The sequence below is a fragment of the Excalfactoria chinensis genome, chromosome 3, assembly GCF_039878825.1.
Source record: "Excalfactoria chinensis isolate bCotChi1 chromosome 3, bCotChi1.hap2, whole genome shotgun sequence".
Lineage (NCBI taxonomy): Eukaryota > Metazoa > Chordata > Aves > Galliformes > Phasianidae > Excalfactoria > Excalfactoria chinensis.
The window spans coordinates 21,699,115-21,714,328 of NC_092827.1; the positions used below are offsets into that span (position 1 = coordinate 21,699,115).

The 15,214-nt window shown below is 39.3% G+C and overlaps 1 protein-coding gene across 1 annotated transcript in view; it reads left to right on the forward strand.

Annotated features, from left to right (window-relative positions):
* Window positions 1-15,214, forward strand: part of MLIP (muscular LMNA interacting protein) — a 69,294-nt gene that overhangs the window by 38,704 nt on the left and 15,376 nt on the right. The window contains exons 3-5 of the mRNA XM_072331157.1: window positions 1,770-2,138; window positions 7,773-9,413; window positions 14,152-14,223. Coding sequence (XP_072187258.1) covers window positions 1,770-2,138; window positions 7,773-9,413; window positions 14,152-14,223 — 2,082 coding nt within the window. The remainder of the gene's footprint in view (window positions 1-1,769; window positions 2,139-7,772; window positions 9,414-14,151; window positions 14,224-15,214) is intronic.

A 15,214-nucleotide genomic window follows, 5' to 3' on the forward strand; every position in this document is an offset into this window, starting at 1 on the left:
TCAAGTCTGCTGAACAACATAATTTTGTTGTTGAATGTATACCAGGAAGGAAACCCTTCAGCATTCTGATACTCCGTTGGTTGTGCAAGGATCTATTCTTGGCAGCGGCAGTGAGATTCCTTGCTGATCTTAATAGAAGTAAGGGCAATGTGTAAGGCATGCTATTACATGGGAATCCTCCAAGAGATGGTCACACTGCAGCAAATGCCAGTGCTTTCACTTCCAGATAAGGTGGCACTTCTCTTCATAGCTGTGTAAGAATGCATCAGTTGAAATGAAAAATTGTTTTCTTGTTTTTGTAAGTTTGTCCCAGTGATTTTGTATGACAGTGTAACCAACAGCCATTATTCTGTACACAGTGTCTGTTTCACCCCTTTTCTTCTTTGAAACAGGATTCACAACAACTCCTTTCCTGCTCATGCTTTCGGGTGACTTCATAGTTTTTGCTCCTCCCTTGGGACATTTCTGGACCTGCAGTTCTTGGTGCTCTTCCTCTTAATAAACTTTTCACAAGTGTTCATACTCCTCTGACCTGAGGAGTGCTCTTGCACTTTCAAAGACTTTTATAACTGAAAAAGAGTCATATCTGGGCAGAGAACAGGCATCCTTGAATAGGCATACACTGAAATATTGTCCTCGGAATGTTTAACTCATCAGATACATTTCCAGCCATCAGGATTGATGTTGCAATAAGCAGTGCCCTGGGACAGGCAGAATAATCTGTTTCAGACATCTTCCTCTCCGTGTTTTAATATGCTGTTAGGTAGAGAAAACTTTCCAGCCAGGGAACTCAGTACTGAGTCCTTCATAACACTGATTATTCCCTTTCCTAAAACATCTAAAACCTAGGCAATACTTGTAAAAACAAACACACAAACAAAAACCAACCAACAAGCAAGCAAAAACACCCCCAAACTCACGACTATAACAAATTATTGTACTGATCTTTAAGAACTCCAGGGGCTCCTGGAGCTTTCGGTGGAAACTTGTTACTACATTCCTCAGGCAGGATTCAAGTATGAGCCCCATCTACAGGCTTTCTCTTGCATTGCACATTATTTTTATTTCACGATTCCTCCAAGACAAATATGATTTACCATGGCAGTTGTAATACTGATTTGGTGATTGGTGATTTGCTTATCATATCTCCAGCTACTCCTGCTCTCATTCAGTACTTACTTGAGAAATTACATACTGGAAATGTAAATAGGAAGGACAATTGTGGTCTGTGTTGAGATGCTTAAGCTCACAGTAAAGCTCTCTGACCTCAAATTATCTGTCTGCCCTTTTCAGAGAATGCCTTGGCTTGAAGGCCTTTGTTTCTTCATTAGTATGTATAGGTTTTGTCCCAGATTTATCTGCCAGACTCCTGTGAGGAGTATTGTCTGCTCCCACGGATCCCACGGTCACAGTGCCTTCCTGTCGTGTCTGGTGTTGTCAAGTCTTCACAGCTCATTTGGCTTGATTTTACTCTCCTTTCCAGTTCCCCCCAAATCATAGCACTGGGCTTGGGATCCCTTTCTGCTGCGAGTGCACTGCTGCTCCTTGTGTAACAAGGAGGCATCACCTACAGCACTGGGATCTGGCTGGATGCTGCCTGGGGAGCAGCAGGCTGGCTGGGTTATGCTCATATCACGCCCAAATTCTTTATTCATCTTCTGCACTTCTGGTAGTGTAGCACCAGCCACTATGTTAGGCTGAAGTCCTTATCTTGCAGAACATGAATGCAACGTGGCTAACTGAGATTTGTTCCCTTGTATCTCTTGCAGGCTAAAGTAGTCTCTGATGAGCTGTCCTTAAACAGTGGAGTCCGGCAAGACTGTGTGCCTGCCATCTCTCCAGAGAGCACCCAAACTGTTTTCCAGTCCCTGGTATCTAACTCAAGCAAAGAAGAAATGCAGGAGAATGATCTTTTTAAGGCTGAGTTTATCCTGATTACGGACTCTGGCGATGAAGATGAAGCAGGTGCTGCCTCTATCAATGCCCAGCGGCCCTCCAATGGCTATGGCCCCATCAGTGCCCAGCTGCTGGCTACATCCCATGTCCCTCCTGGCATGGAGTCAAGGAAACCTCCCAGCGATGGGCATCTTCCAAGTGCTACACTTTCCCACAGCACTGCTGATCAGCAAAACCAGCAGGTAACCTATTAAACGATTATTATTTATTATCATAAAACTATTATTAAACCTATTAACCTCTTGAATTAAACTCTGCTTTCAGACCTTTCAGGACACAAACCTGTGTTTCTTTGTAAAACAGCTTGGCCAATTTATTCTTTAATTAGTGTTTTTGCTAGCCATTTCTGTAGTGTTTGTTTTCTAAAGAGTTATCCCTGCCCTTCTGACTTATTGCCTCTTCCTGTGGCCCTGGTAGATAAATGGAGCAAGTAATGCAGATCTATTATTCTTTCCTTTCTTTCCTTTAAGAGCAGCGCATCATGACAGCCAGTTAATCAGATGGTGTTATATTCCTAGCTAGACTAAATTGGCTAAGATCATTGAAATCAATGGAGCCTGTAGATCATTTGAATTATTAGTATCTGACTTTTTAGGCCTACTTTTACTCAGCACCTGCTGCAGATCTTTATTCTAGAGAAAAAGGCTATAAAAATCATGTTATTCTAATTGTTAGTTAGCACTGAGTTTGCACAGGTGTAAAGAACTAATTTAGAGTAGAAAGGTCTGTTTTATGTTCATTTTCATAGGGCACATATATTGATTTATTGAAATTTTACAACCCCAGTGGGAGAGGGGAAAAAAAAAAGGGTTGAAATTCTTCATTTTCAAAATGCATGAATCAGATTTACTGCATGAAAATTTGATGTGTCTCACCATAGAAAGGGCACTGATAGTTTGAAAGAGTGTATATACTGTAGTAGTAATTACCCTTTAGCAAAATAGCAACATCTTTCTCATACAGAAATGTTCAAATATTTCCATTGATCCCAACTGGTTTCCCCCCCTCCATCCAATTCAGTGTTGATTTTTTGATGGAGAAAATTGTGGATTCACAGCATTCGGAAGTACTCATTTCTTCCTAGAAACTCTCAGTGAAATCAGTGGGAATTTTACCCATGGCAGGAGTGAATGAAGAGGTAAATGTGCACAGGGCAGATCTTGTAAGAGAATGATGGCCCTAGGGAAACATAAAGCAATTTTAAGTATGCATCTTCTATAAAAACTGGGTGAATTTTTTTGTATGACTGCAGAAAGCTTCATAGGAGTTAACTGTTAAATTTTTTATGACTTGACAGGAAAACAGATCTGCTTGGTAAAGTAACAGAAAACAGACTGCACAGAATAAACAACTGAAGTTTAACTCTGCTAATTATTCACCTGAGTATGAAGAGATATATGGCATAATATGGGTAGAATGGATTTCTTCATTACTCTTAAGTCACACATTCTCAAGACTTTAAGTACTTCCTTGGTCTTTATTTTCTCAGTATCTGTAGCTACTTCCTTTCATAGGAGGAAGATCAGTTTGTTAAGCTGCTTTTCACTGATGTTCTGGCTGTTACTTCAGTGTCAGGCTTCTAGCACTGAACATTCTTCAGCTCTCAGGCATCACTCTTGCTGGTTTACTGTCTCGTGAAACAACACCAGCTCAGAAATGAAGCAAAAGTAGAAAATATTTAATAGCTAAATTATTTATCTTTGAGTAGATTTCCTATCCCAAAAGTACTCCAAATAGGGGCTACATTATCAGTTCTAGGATTTTGAAGCCAACATCATGTCTCACTTAAGGGTTATTACATGTGACGTTAGGTTCATTTAAAAGCATAACTAGGCTTAATGATCAGTTTCCTATCAGAATGAGAAAAGTTGGGATCAGCACTGGAAATCATTGTATTGTACAGAGTTTTAGTCTGAGCCAGAGAGCTTCTACAGCTTCATTAATTTCTGAATTTCTGATAAGAAAGAAAAAATTAAGACATTAAAAAAAAAAAAAGAAAGAAAGAAAAAAGCATCTTCTGTTGTTCTGGCTTAACAGGCATGACTAATGCTGGAAAATACTGTGCCATATTCAAAGGGTGAAAAAGATATTCAGCATTAAAATATTTATGTGTGTGTGTATATCTATACAAGTATATGAAGTTATTCTGGTCATATTTGGTACATTTTCTATATAGTTTACTGTTTATATATGTCTATACATTTGTTGAAGAGAGTCTAGGCATGCAACAGAGAATCAGACTGGATCCTTTCCTTGAGATGTGCCCTTTGGGATGAGGTGGATGTGGCTGCTCCCTTTAGTGGGACTCTAGGCCAGATCACAGAAATTTCTCAGCTCATTAAAGGGGTTAAGTAGCCAAAGCACTTCTTTATCCTGCCAGCGTCACTTGGCATTCCTCTGTCCAGTGCATGTCATTTGGTTTGGCTTTTCCAGAGCTGTAAAAACTCCTGCCATCACCAGGAAGAAACTACCTTCCTTGCTGGGACAGTTCTGAATGGCACCTATGTTAACTGAGTCTCGGGTCACAGTTAAATTTACTATGCTGTCTCTAGGTATTGTGCCAAATTTTCTACATTCGCCAGTGTTTCTTTCTCTCTTGCTGGCTCTCGGGTTGCAGGCTGAGCTAGGGAAATGACCATATATTTTCTTATCCATGATCAAAATCTAGTAAGACAAAACCATGACTAACTGATACCAGATGTTAGATGAAGCCACTTTTTAGTCTTTCAGTCTGTCGTGCTCTTTTCCCATTTCATCAGCACATCTCTTGGGGCTTTGCTGTTTATCAGTAATGATATTTTTTTGTGTCCTTCCAAAATATTGTGATCTCATCAGAAAAATCTATTATAAAAACATACCTCAGTTCTGCAATTTCAAATATACTGAGGTTCTTCTAGGCAAGGCTCTATAATAAGATTGAGGCCTGTCTGATATTTCTGGGATTGTTATCTATGTGGCATGAAAATATTTTTCAAGTTCCTTCATCCATTCATACCAAAGTAACCTGAATGAAAACAATTCCCTTGATCAAAGGAAGTGATCATATCACATTTATGGACACTACTGATGTTGCACATAGAAGATCATGGCCAGTTTAGCAACCCTCCACACCCTGATTGAAGAGCAGTATGGAGAAAGTGATGGGAATGCAGCACAAAGTTAATGAGACATAAGGAAAAATTTTTTCTCTCAGGGAGTGGTCAGGCACTGGAATGGCTGCCCAGGAAGGTGGTGGAGTCACCATCCTTGGGGATGTTCAAGAGGTGTCTGGATGAGGATCTCCAAGATCTGGTTTAGTGGTTTGTGGTAGCAACGGTAATGGGAGGATGGTTGGACTTGGATGATCTTGTAGGTCCATTCCAACATTGTGATTCTATGATTCTATGAGGCTGCTGGAATATGCGTGAAGAGAAGCTGAGGGAGCTCCAGCAAACAAGCCATGTTAAGTCACTTCTAAACAATCTTGATTTACTTCTCTGACATGAAGTGAGTGTATAAATGCTCAGTGTTCAAACTGGAAGAAGACAACAGCAAAAATCTCTCTACTGTAATTTTAGGAGCATATTTATGATCTGCCACCATGAACATTATCATAGCTGCTTATAAATCTTTCTTACCAAGTTTTATCTCACTAAAAGTCATTGCACATCCTGCTTTCATTATAGAGTCTCATATTCATTCCTCACTTTCTTTTAATCCAGCATCTTTAAGGGAAATTTATGTATTCCATTTTGAAATATAGGGTTTTCATTTCTCATCCTTGTTTTTGTAATAATCTTCCAGCAATCATTATTAAATTTAGCAGCCTTCTCAAAATTAACAGTTGTATGACTATGTTGCTTTTTATGGTGTTAAATAATTTTGTTTCATTACATATTTATTATTATTTTTTCATAATTTTCAATATAACATCATTTACAATTTACAAAATCTCCAACATTTTTCTCTTATTCTTTATTAGTAACTTTTCGAACAGTTGTCACGGTGTCTTAATCCAGAAGAATTTACAGTACACTGGTATCACAGATATTCATTTGTATATCATAATATTTGCATGGCGTATATAAGGTTTCCATTTTGAAATGAGACACCTTAGCACTCAGGGCAAGTTAGTGTGGTTGTAAATCACAATGATCAAACTGGGGATCTGAGAAATATTTATGAATATCTGAAGGGAGGTGGGAGGCAAATAGATGAGTCCAGGCTCTTCTCAGTGGTGTGTAGAAGTTGGATAAAGAGAAATGGCCTAAAACTTGAACGTAGGATGTCCCATACTAACATGAGGAAGGGTGATAGAGCCCTGGAACAGGGTTGCCCAGAGAGATTGTGGGGTCTCCTCCTCTGGAGATATTCAAGACCTGTCTGGATGCTTACCTGTGTGACCTATTGCAGGGAACCTGCTTTATCAGGGGGCTTGGACTCAATCTCTCGAGGTCCCTTTCAACCCCCGTGATTCTGTGACTATGTAAAGGCATTCCAACAGTTAGCTTTTATTACTATAAATGAAGACATATCTGGGAATGTCTGATATAGAAAATGTCTTCAGTAACTGGTTTAGCTATTTTCATGCAGTTGTTTAGCAGGAAATGCTCACACATTTTTTGTTATATGGGCTAGCAGGATTCTACTGTGCGTATGTATCCCATATTTAGCATTTCATGTACATTTTAGTCCACAAAGGCCTTTGTATCTTGCCTTCCTGTCACATTAACTCTCATAAAAATTTCTGTTTATATTTATTTCTTGTTTTGTGATTTATCGAAAGCTGTATGACATTAAGCTATATAAATTCCTCTTTCTTAATGGGAAGATGTTTCTATTAAAAACTGGAATTAAAAAGATGAGCCAAAGTCACATGGAATCCATGTATGTGGAACCTGGTATAACTGTTTTAAAGAATTACATCCTTTTGTTTAGATAAAGTTTTTTAGGTATTAGATTCAATTTCTCTACTTTCTAACTCCTCAGTTAAAAGTTGGTGATAATTTGTGACTTTTTGGATTTACAGTTGACTTTGTTCACTATTTTGCACTGATATGTTTTATTGAAATATTATTTTCCCCAGATTTTAATTTCAGTATCATACAACTTGGAAGATTTTGAGAGAATTTCTTTCTTTAAGAGCATAGAATTGTATAAAACATTGATAAGATACTTGTGTGCTCTAACTAGTATTGACAAATCCTAATTAGAGGAGACCTAAGAAAAAAAGGCATTTACAGAAGAGCTCATTACTGTTTTACTGGTGCATTATAAGGCTGTGGTTAAGGGGCTAATGATTCTTATAAGCCTGTATACTGTCAAAGATTGCTCTATGAAAGATCGGAAGAGTGAGAGACAAACTGGATTTCTGCAGAAGATGTTGTTTAATGAGTGAGAAAATGAATAGTTGAGTTGGATCTCATTTACAGAGAGATTACTTTCCATGGAACTGGTATAGTGAGATCAGGCAATATTACAGTGTTCTCACTTTCAGTTATGATTACATGAGAATTGCACCACATGGTTGTTGACATCACTGGCATATCTGCCTTGGGTTTTACTTAAAAAGTCAGTAGCCTTGAGCATTCTCTATGTCAGGAGAACTGAGATTTTGTGAAAGTAAAATAACACAACTTGACTGTGCTCAGTCAAGTTATCCGACAGCCTTGTCCATCAGAATGTACACCAAGTTTAAAACAGTCTTGATTTTTCTTAACCCACGAAGCAGTACTAATGAAACACTGTGTGTATGACTACAAGACTGAAATGTGGGATGCTTAACAGTTCCACAGGTTCTACCTATATTAACATTTCTGTTTTTCTTTTTTCTCCAGTTAATTTCTACTCTTTCCACCTCTGATCATCTTTCCTCTAAATCACCTGCTGTCCACTTAATTTCTCCAACTAATCTGAAAGTAGCGTGTGGTGCCATGGTTAACCTGAATCAAGCCTCTTCGCTGGAAGATTCCCATAACAACTGGCAGTCAGCAGCTGGGTCTTCTAAGCAAGATTCGTCTCTCTACTTTCAGTCTGCTTTCCACAGTTCAGCCCCCTCCATGTCTAAAATATCCTGCTCTGTATCAAAACGTTGTTACTCCAGCCCTCAACTGTATGATAACATGCAAACACCATGTGCCCATATCCCTGGCTGTGTTTGCAACATGGGAAACTTCACTAGATCTTCTGTTCCAGGAAGTAGTCCGTGTGTTTCCCCCAGTCTTCCACATTCAGCTGAAATTCAAGTATCATCTGGCCAATCTTCATTTTCCTGTTCTTCCAAAAGACTGAATGCTTTATCTCCCCTCCCTGTACATGTAATAACACATTCATTATCTCCTAGCCCTAAACCTTTGTCTCCACCCTCTCTTTATGGCTCATCTTCGACTATATGCAGTATAAATGAGCCTTGTACACAAATGTCATCGAAAGGAAATTTAACAAGGTCAGGAGTTAGATCCCCTCTGCCAACCAGACTAACTCTCTTGACTGCCATTTTGAGATCAGGCTCTTCTCAACGAAGACCTCTTTCCCCTGCTTCTTGCCCCACGTTTTCTCCTTCCTCCCTTTGTTCCTCAACACTTGCAATAGATCAAAAGTTCAAAACAACTCCCCCAACCCCCAGAAAGTCTGTTTCAAGCCCTCCTATTAGCCCAGATTCACCCAGAAAAGAGAAATATTGGCCTTCAGGATGGGCTCAAAACATGTCTTTACACTCCAAGCCTTGCCCTGCTCCTCGAGCGAGGTCTCTTTCTCCTAAAAAGCACCTTCCTGGCCAAACACCCTCTCCAGCCTCCCGAAGTCCCCTCTCATCCCCCATCCCTTCCCACAGAAAATCAGCTGCCTCTACAGGCTGGCAGGCCATGCTCCCTGATCCAGCAATGCCACCATGTGCCCCAGCATACCCTTCCCTTGCACACCCAGCCTCTCCTCCCCCTGAAGGCCTGTGTTATCTTGCCTCCAGGACCCAAGCACCTCAGAGGTCTCAGAGGGTGCACACTTACTCACCTACCTTTACCTGTCAGTCATTTCGTTTGCTTTCTTCTACCAGACATGGTGGCAAAGTCTTCCCCACCACAGAAAAGCAGTCGTCTCTCTCCCCACCTCTTTCAAATTCAGCTTCTACACTGAACTCAGATTCATGCCAAAAGTATACTCAGGAGCCCAGTGCTTCCTCTCCTGCCCCTTCAAATCTCTCAAATCAGTGGTCTCTCTCACGTCCTGATTCTACTTCACCAGTTCCCCAAACTCATAATATTAATTCGCACCCACCACAGCTTCATCCTTCACTGATGCACAAAAACTATAGGCCTAGCTCCCACTCTCCAAGACCACAGCAATCTGCCACCTCACCGATCTTAAAATGTAGACCTCCTGTCTCAGACAAGTCACCACGCACACTGCCTTCAAGATCCCAAGAGCTGTCTTCACTACAATCTTTTTCCCCGCCTCCTGACCATGAAAACATCAAACCCAAGGTACTCTTGGTGCATGCTTATTTTCTAATGGTTCTTTGTCCATTTAGGAAAAATCACATCCAAAATGCTAGTAAAACGAATGAGCTGGGGAAAAGGAAGGAACTGTTGTTGAGTTGATAGCGCAGGTAATGAAGGATAAATCTTACTATTCACATTTATAACAACGTGTTTTGTATTTTGAGGAAGATGTTGTAGAAATACTTTTGAACAAAATACGATTTTGATGGAGTGGAGGAGATAGGAAAGATTAGTGTCCAGTGGTTTTGACTTGCTGAACTTAGCTGAACAGGGACTTCAGAACAGATAGCCATAGAGAGAAGACAAGGACAGTCCCCTGCTTCTTCCCCATCTTTCCCACTGATACTTCCAATCTTATTATGCTAGACAGAGGATGGGGAGATTTTCCCACAAGATGTAGTCCTGCAAATATGACAGTCTCACACTCGGTGCATTAGTTGTACTCCCACTGTTTGTCATTCACCAAAAGGCAGGAGAGTCTCAGCAGAGTGAAAATAAGCAACGATGGCAATTGCTGTAGGAGTGCCTGGGAAACAGCCTCCCTTTAAACCCAAAGATAAATCTAATAGAGGGAAGGGAAAGGAAAAGAAGGCTGATCACAAGATATACAGCAAGATAGGTGCCTGGGAAAGGTAAGGAAACTGCCCTGCAGAAGGGGAGAGCCAACAGCAGAAGACAGCATTGCTGTGAAAGGCCTTCCAGCCTCTTTTATTTTACCTTTGCATTCTGTGCTCTCCCTTAGTGCACTTCTTGCTGATTTCATTGCTCACCTGAAGCATGCTGCCCATCACAGGAAGGCCATCATAAGTTTTTTATTTATTTGCTTGCAGCACAAAATTGCAGCCTGGTCTGACAGATCAAGTTGTGTCAGACATGTTCTTAAAAGCTTGGCTGTGGCTGGAGTGACCTGGACTGTTTGGGAAATGTTAATTGAAAATGAGAGGTTTAAAGAAGCACAGAGTAGTATTTGTCGCTCACTGTTCTTTTAAAAACCGAACAACCCAAAAGGAACCATTGTGCCAAGCACAGCTGTACGGTGTCATTATGCACTGTTGAGACTACTTAATGAAATGAAAAGAGAAAGGAAATAGTCACAATTTCAAGAAGAAAAGACCCCTGTGACAAAACTGAACAGCATGACTGAATCTGTGGATTGCAAAGCACTCGTGATGTCTGCTGTCTTCAGCATAATCTCCGATGATAAGGAAGTTGTCTGTTTGTGGCACTTAGCTATTGCTTCGATTATATTTACAGGGGCCATTTAATAATTTCTGCCCTTCCAGTGGTCCTTTTTCCTGCTAATTCTGCTGTTCATGTGATGCAGTGACACTTTTGAAATTGCAGGCCATAATACGGAGCATGGGAGAGTACACATTAGTTTAACAGGCTCAACTGGTTAAAATGGTGCCATTTCTAATCATGCGGACAAAGCTGGTTTCACTGGGGATGTGGATGACCTGCAATCTCTAAATCAAATGCAGAAATTCAGTATAGGAAGAGTTTCTCCTGGCTTTAAAATGTGAGGCTCGGTCTTCATGTCTTGCTAGTAACAGTGTATATTCAGTGCCCTCCTTTCCTCCTGCTCTCATCTATTTCTATACTTAGTTTTTGAAATAGCTTAACAGACTTTTGTTTTGCTTATCTGTTAATGGTCCCAGGCTTTCTGATAACTCTTTGACCTCAAATATCTGTATATTTTCAGGGGAAGAAAAAGGAAAAGACTGTGGAGAAATAGCATCAGTGTCTTAAACAGCCTTTAAGACTTTTTAGTACCAATCAGTTCAACTTTTTGACTAGACAAAGAGCAGATTGTTCCATCTAATGACTGCTGATGTATGACAAAATTTTGCATGTAAGATTTCTCCAGGGGAAAAGTGCAAAAGATCTTGACTTTGGTATGTGTAATTTTGCAACATTAATGTTGCTTCAACAGTTATTAAACCAGCACCTCTTAAAACAGAAATTTGACATTAGATGTACTTTTCAACAGGCACATCAAGCTGTCTCATTAGCATGATATCAAAGCAATTATGCAAAGAAGATTACTTAATGGGATCTCTTATGTATTCATGTTTATGCATGTGCCAATTAATAGAAATCAAAGAGTAGTTTATGAGTGAATTTAAGTATTAGCATCTTAATATTTTATGTTTCCATGTTTTATATATTTATGTTTATTTTTGCTAAGAATACTTCCATTCTGTACAATGAATATGAACATAATCAAAATCACAGAACATAGTGAAGTGTTAAGTTGCAGGTAACTTCAGGAAATAAAAGTACTCTCCCTGGGCTTTCAAAACAATTTTAGTAGTGCTTTAATGAACTTGGTGTAGCAAAATGGACAGTAGAATGGGTTGGGTACAGAAAAAATTGCTGATTTGGCAAGAAGAGAATAGAATTAAAACCTTTGGCTCTTGTTAGAAAATTCTTTGCAGCGTCTTACTCCTATACATTCATTGATTTTTCCTGCTTGAATATAGCACACAAGTGCATGTATATCTATCCCAATGTTGGAAAACAAACAAATCTTTATATAGCATATAGATTTTTTGCCATCTAAACATTCAAAAGACTGGATATAAATCATGTCTTTTGATATTTGAAAAATAATATCATAAATTAGGCAATTCAATTATAGTCAATGGATGGGTGATTAGGTGATGGTGTAGCTACAGGATGATTTTGCTTTACCTTTACAGGTTTCTATTTGAGGATGAGATGACTTATTCTGTAGAAATGCCCATGTCTATAAAAGGCTTTAGTTCTGACTGAAGCACCTAAATGGTAAACATCCAAGTTTGAATGGCTAAAGCTCAAATAAATGGAAAAAAAAAATGATTTTGACACTGCATTGATCTGCTTTGACAGAACATTCATTCAGTATATGTGATTATAGGCTTCTTGAATACCTGTCAGTCTCTAAGTTCTGAGTAGAAATAAATATAAGTCTCAGGAAAATACAGCATTATATGTGGAAAGATTTCATAGGTGTTTTCTGCAGTGTTTCAGAAGAAGTGAAAGGATGATCTAAAATTCTTTAATCTGAATTAAAATTCTTGCCCCTCTACCACCAGGGTCTTCCATTAGATATTAAAAATTAAATTAAATTAAATTAAATTAAATTAAACAACAAATCAATAACTCAAAGTATGGCATATTTGTTGGCCTACTGTTTTGTAATTACTAGCATTCATCATGGTAAATCTTACCAAAATATTCAACCAGTAACTGAAAACTATTATTTTCTGAATTTGTCCTATCACAAATTGAAAGTACTCTCCCTGGGCCTTCAAAACAATTTTAGTAGTGCAGACTTTGCTGAAGAATCTGTACCCTTCTTTCTTATAGCCCACCTTTAGATACTGAAAGGGTGCTATCAGGTCTCCCTGGAGCCATCTCTTCTCCAAGGTGAATGGCCCCAGCTCTCTCAGCCTGTCCTCATATAGAAGGTGTTCCAGACCTTCGATCACTAGTCAAAACTCAAGTTATTAAAAGATGATATTTTTAAAGGCAGATCTTAGAATTTTTGTATCCTAAACCACACATTTTTATGGTTAAGATTGTCACTTCTACGTACCTGATTTGAGTGTAAGAGTTCTTTTATTTGTTTTGAAATAGTTGAGTGTGAGAGTTATTTATAAAGGAGAAGAAAAGCAGTACTTAACAGATCTATCCACTTTGCCAAGTAATTCAGCATTTACAGATCTTATTCATCAATCACAGAGATCCTTGTGACTTAGCAGTCCAGGATCTCACCACCCAGAAGCAGTTTGTGAAGTGCATGTACTGGCAGATGTGGATTTGCATTATCATTTCAAATTGCCTCTTGTGAGGCCCCATCTGGAGTACTGTATCCAGGTATGGAGCCCTCAGTACAAGAAAGACAGAGAGCTGTTGGAAAGGGTTCAGATGAGGGCCCCAAAGATGATCTGGAGACTGGAGCACCTCCCCTAAGAAGATAGTCTGAGGGAGCTGGGCTTGTTCAGACTGGAGAAAAGAAGGCTGCGGTGTGACCTCATTGCAGCCTTTCAGTACCTGAAGGGAACCTATGATCAGGAGGGGTGTAAACTCTTTGAAATAGCAGAACAAGGAGATATGTTTTACATTGAAAGAGGGAAGATTTAGGTTGGATGTTAGAGGGAAGTTCTTTACTAGGAGAGTGGTGAGGTCATGGAACAGGCTGCCCAGGGAGGTTGTGGATGCCCTGTCCGTGAAGGCGTTTAAGACCAGGTTGGATGGGGCTCTGGGCAAACCAATCTAGTAAACGTGGAAGTTTGGTGGCCCTGCCAGGCAGGGGGTTGGAGCTTCATGATCCTTGAGGTCCCTTCCAACCCGGGTCATTCCACGATTCTGTGATTGCAAACAAAGGAAGAATGAACTCACAACCTCTTTTGATACTGATATAAGAATGGTCTGTAGAAAGTGGTCAGAATCAAGTTATAAGCTACTGATATGGAATGTTTACATAGTCCTACCTCTTTCCTAAATGCAAAAGATATATCTTACAGTCCTTTAAAATCTTAAAAAAGACACTAGATTTTCTTTAAGGTATAGCTTTCTTAGATAGTATGTAACCCTCGAGTTGTTGCAATGTGTCTGTGAAACAATTAAAATAATCTTTCATTGTGTCGTGCCTTTCTCCTTTCCTCTATCTTTATCCTTCTCTCCCTTTTACCCATCTTTACTTGTCTTCCTGCTTTCTGGTTTACCTTTTTAGCAATACAAGATCAAGACAAGCTACAAGGCATTTGCAGCAATCCCTACAAACACATTACTTATGGAACAGAAGGTTAGTGTTTGCTCAAATACATGAGAATTGCATTTCATATTTTAGAGCATTCAGCTTTTGTACGTACTCTGACATGTCTGTTGGCGATATTGCACAACATAAGCTCTGTGAACCAGCTGCTCAGGATTATACGTAATTCCAACAGTTTTTCAGGGTCAACTGCTTTGCGCTGAAGATCAAACACTTCACTAATCTGAATTTCTGCAAATAAATTTACTGTAAAAAAAGAAACCACCACCACCAACAAAAAAGCATGACCTAAGGGAGTTGTCATTTCTGACAATGTCTCAAAGTTTATTTTGCTGTTTGAAAATCTCTGGAGCGCAGCTATTCCTGGATCTACCCATCAGTAGATAAGTTTGATCAGTAAATGGTTTTTCAATGTCCGTGCTCATGCTAGTAAATTTAAAAACACCAAGAAACAGCCCCCGACTCAGGAATTTATCAGTCATATTGTTACACTGTGAAAATGGTCCTAGTCGTTGCACTGATGTTTTATCCACTGTTTTCCCAAACAACTCCCCTAAGTTCTTTGACTGCATTGGCCATGGGTCCGTTCCCAGGAGGCAGCTTAGGATAACAGTCCTCTCCTGTAGGATAATATGATAGATCCAGACACCGGTCCCTAGTACATTTATTTACTACAAAAGAAATAACAATAAAAGGCTATGTTTTATAATTCTTATGTTGATAATGCAGCTTTGGAAGTTGAAAGTCTGAATTTTTCATGTGGAGTTCAAAGTGGAGGGTTTGGACAAGACGATCTTTAGCGATCCCTTCCAGCCCCTACAATTCTGTGATTCTGTATTCAGCAATGTCTGTTTTTCTGAAAACTTTGTCGGAATTAGTTTTTCACAAAAGGTTATTTCATTAAGCACTGCAAAAAACAAAAATAATTAAACCCTGTGATTAGAAGTGAGATGAGCACTTTATATAGTTTGAACCATGGAATCACAGAATCACTTAGATTCTATGATTCTTCAAGGTCACT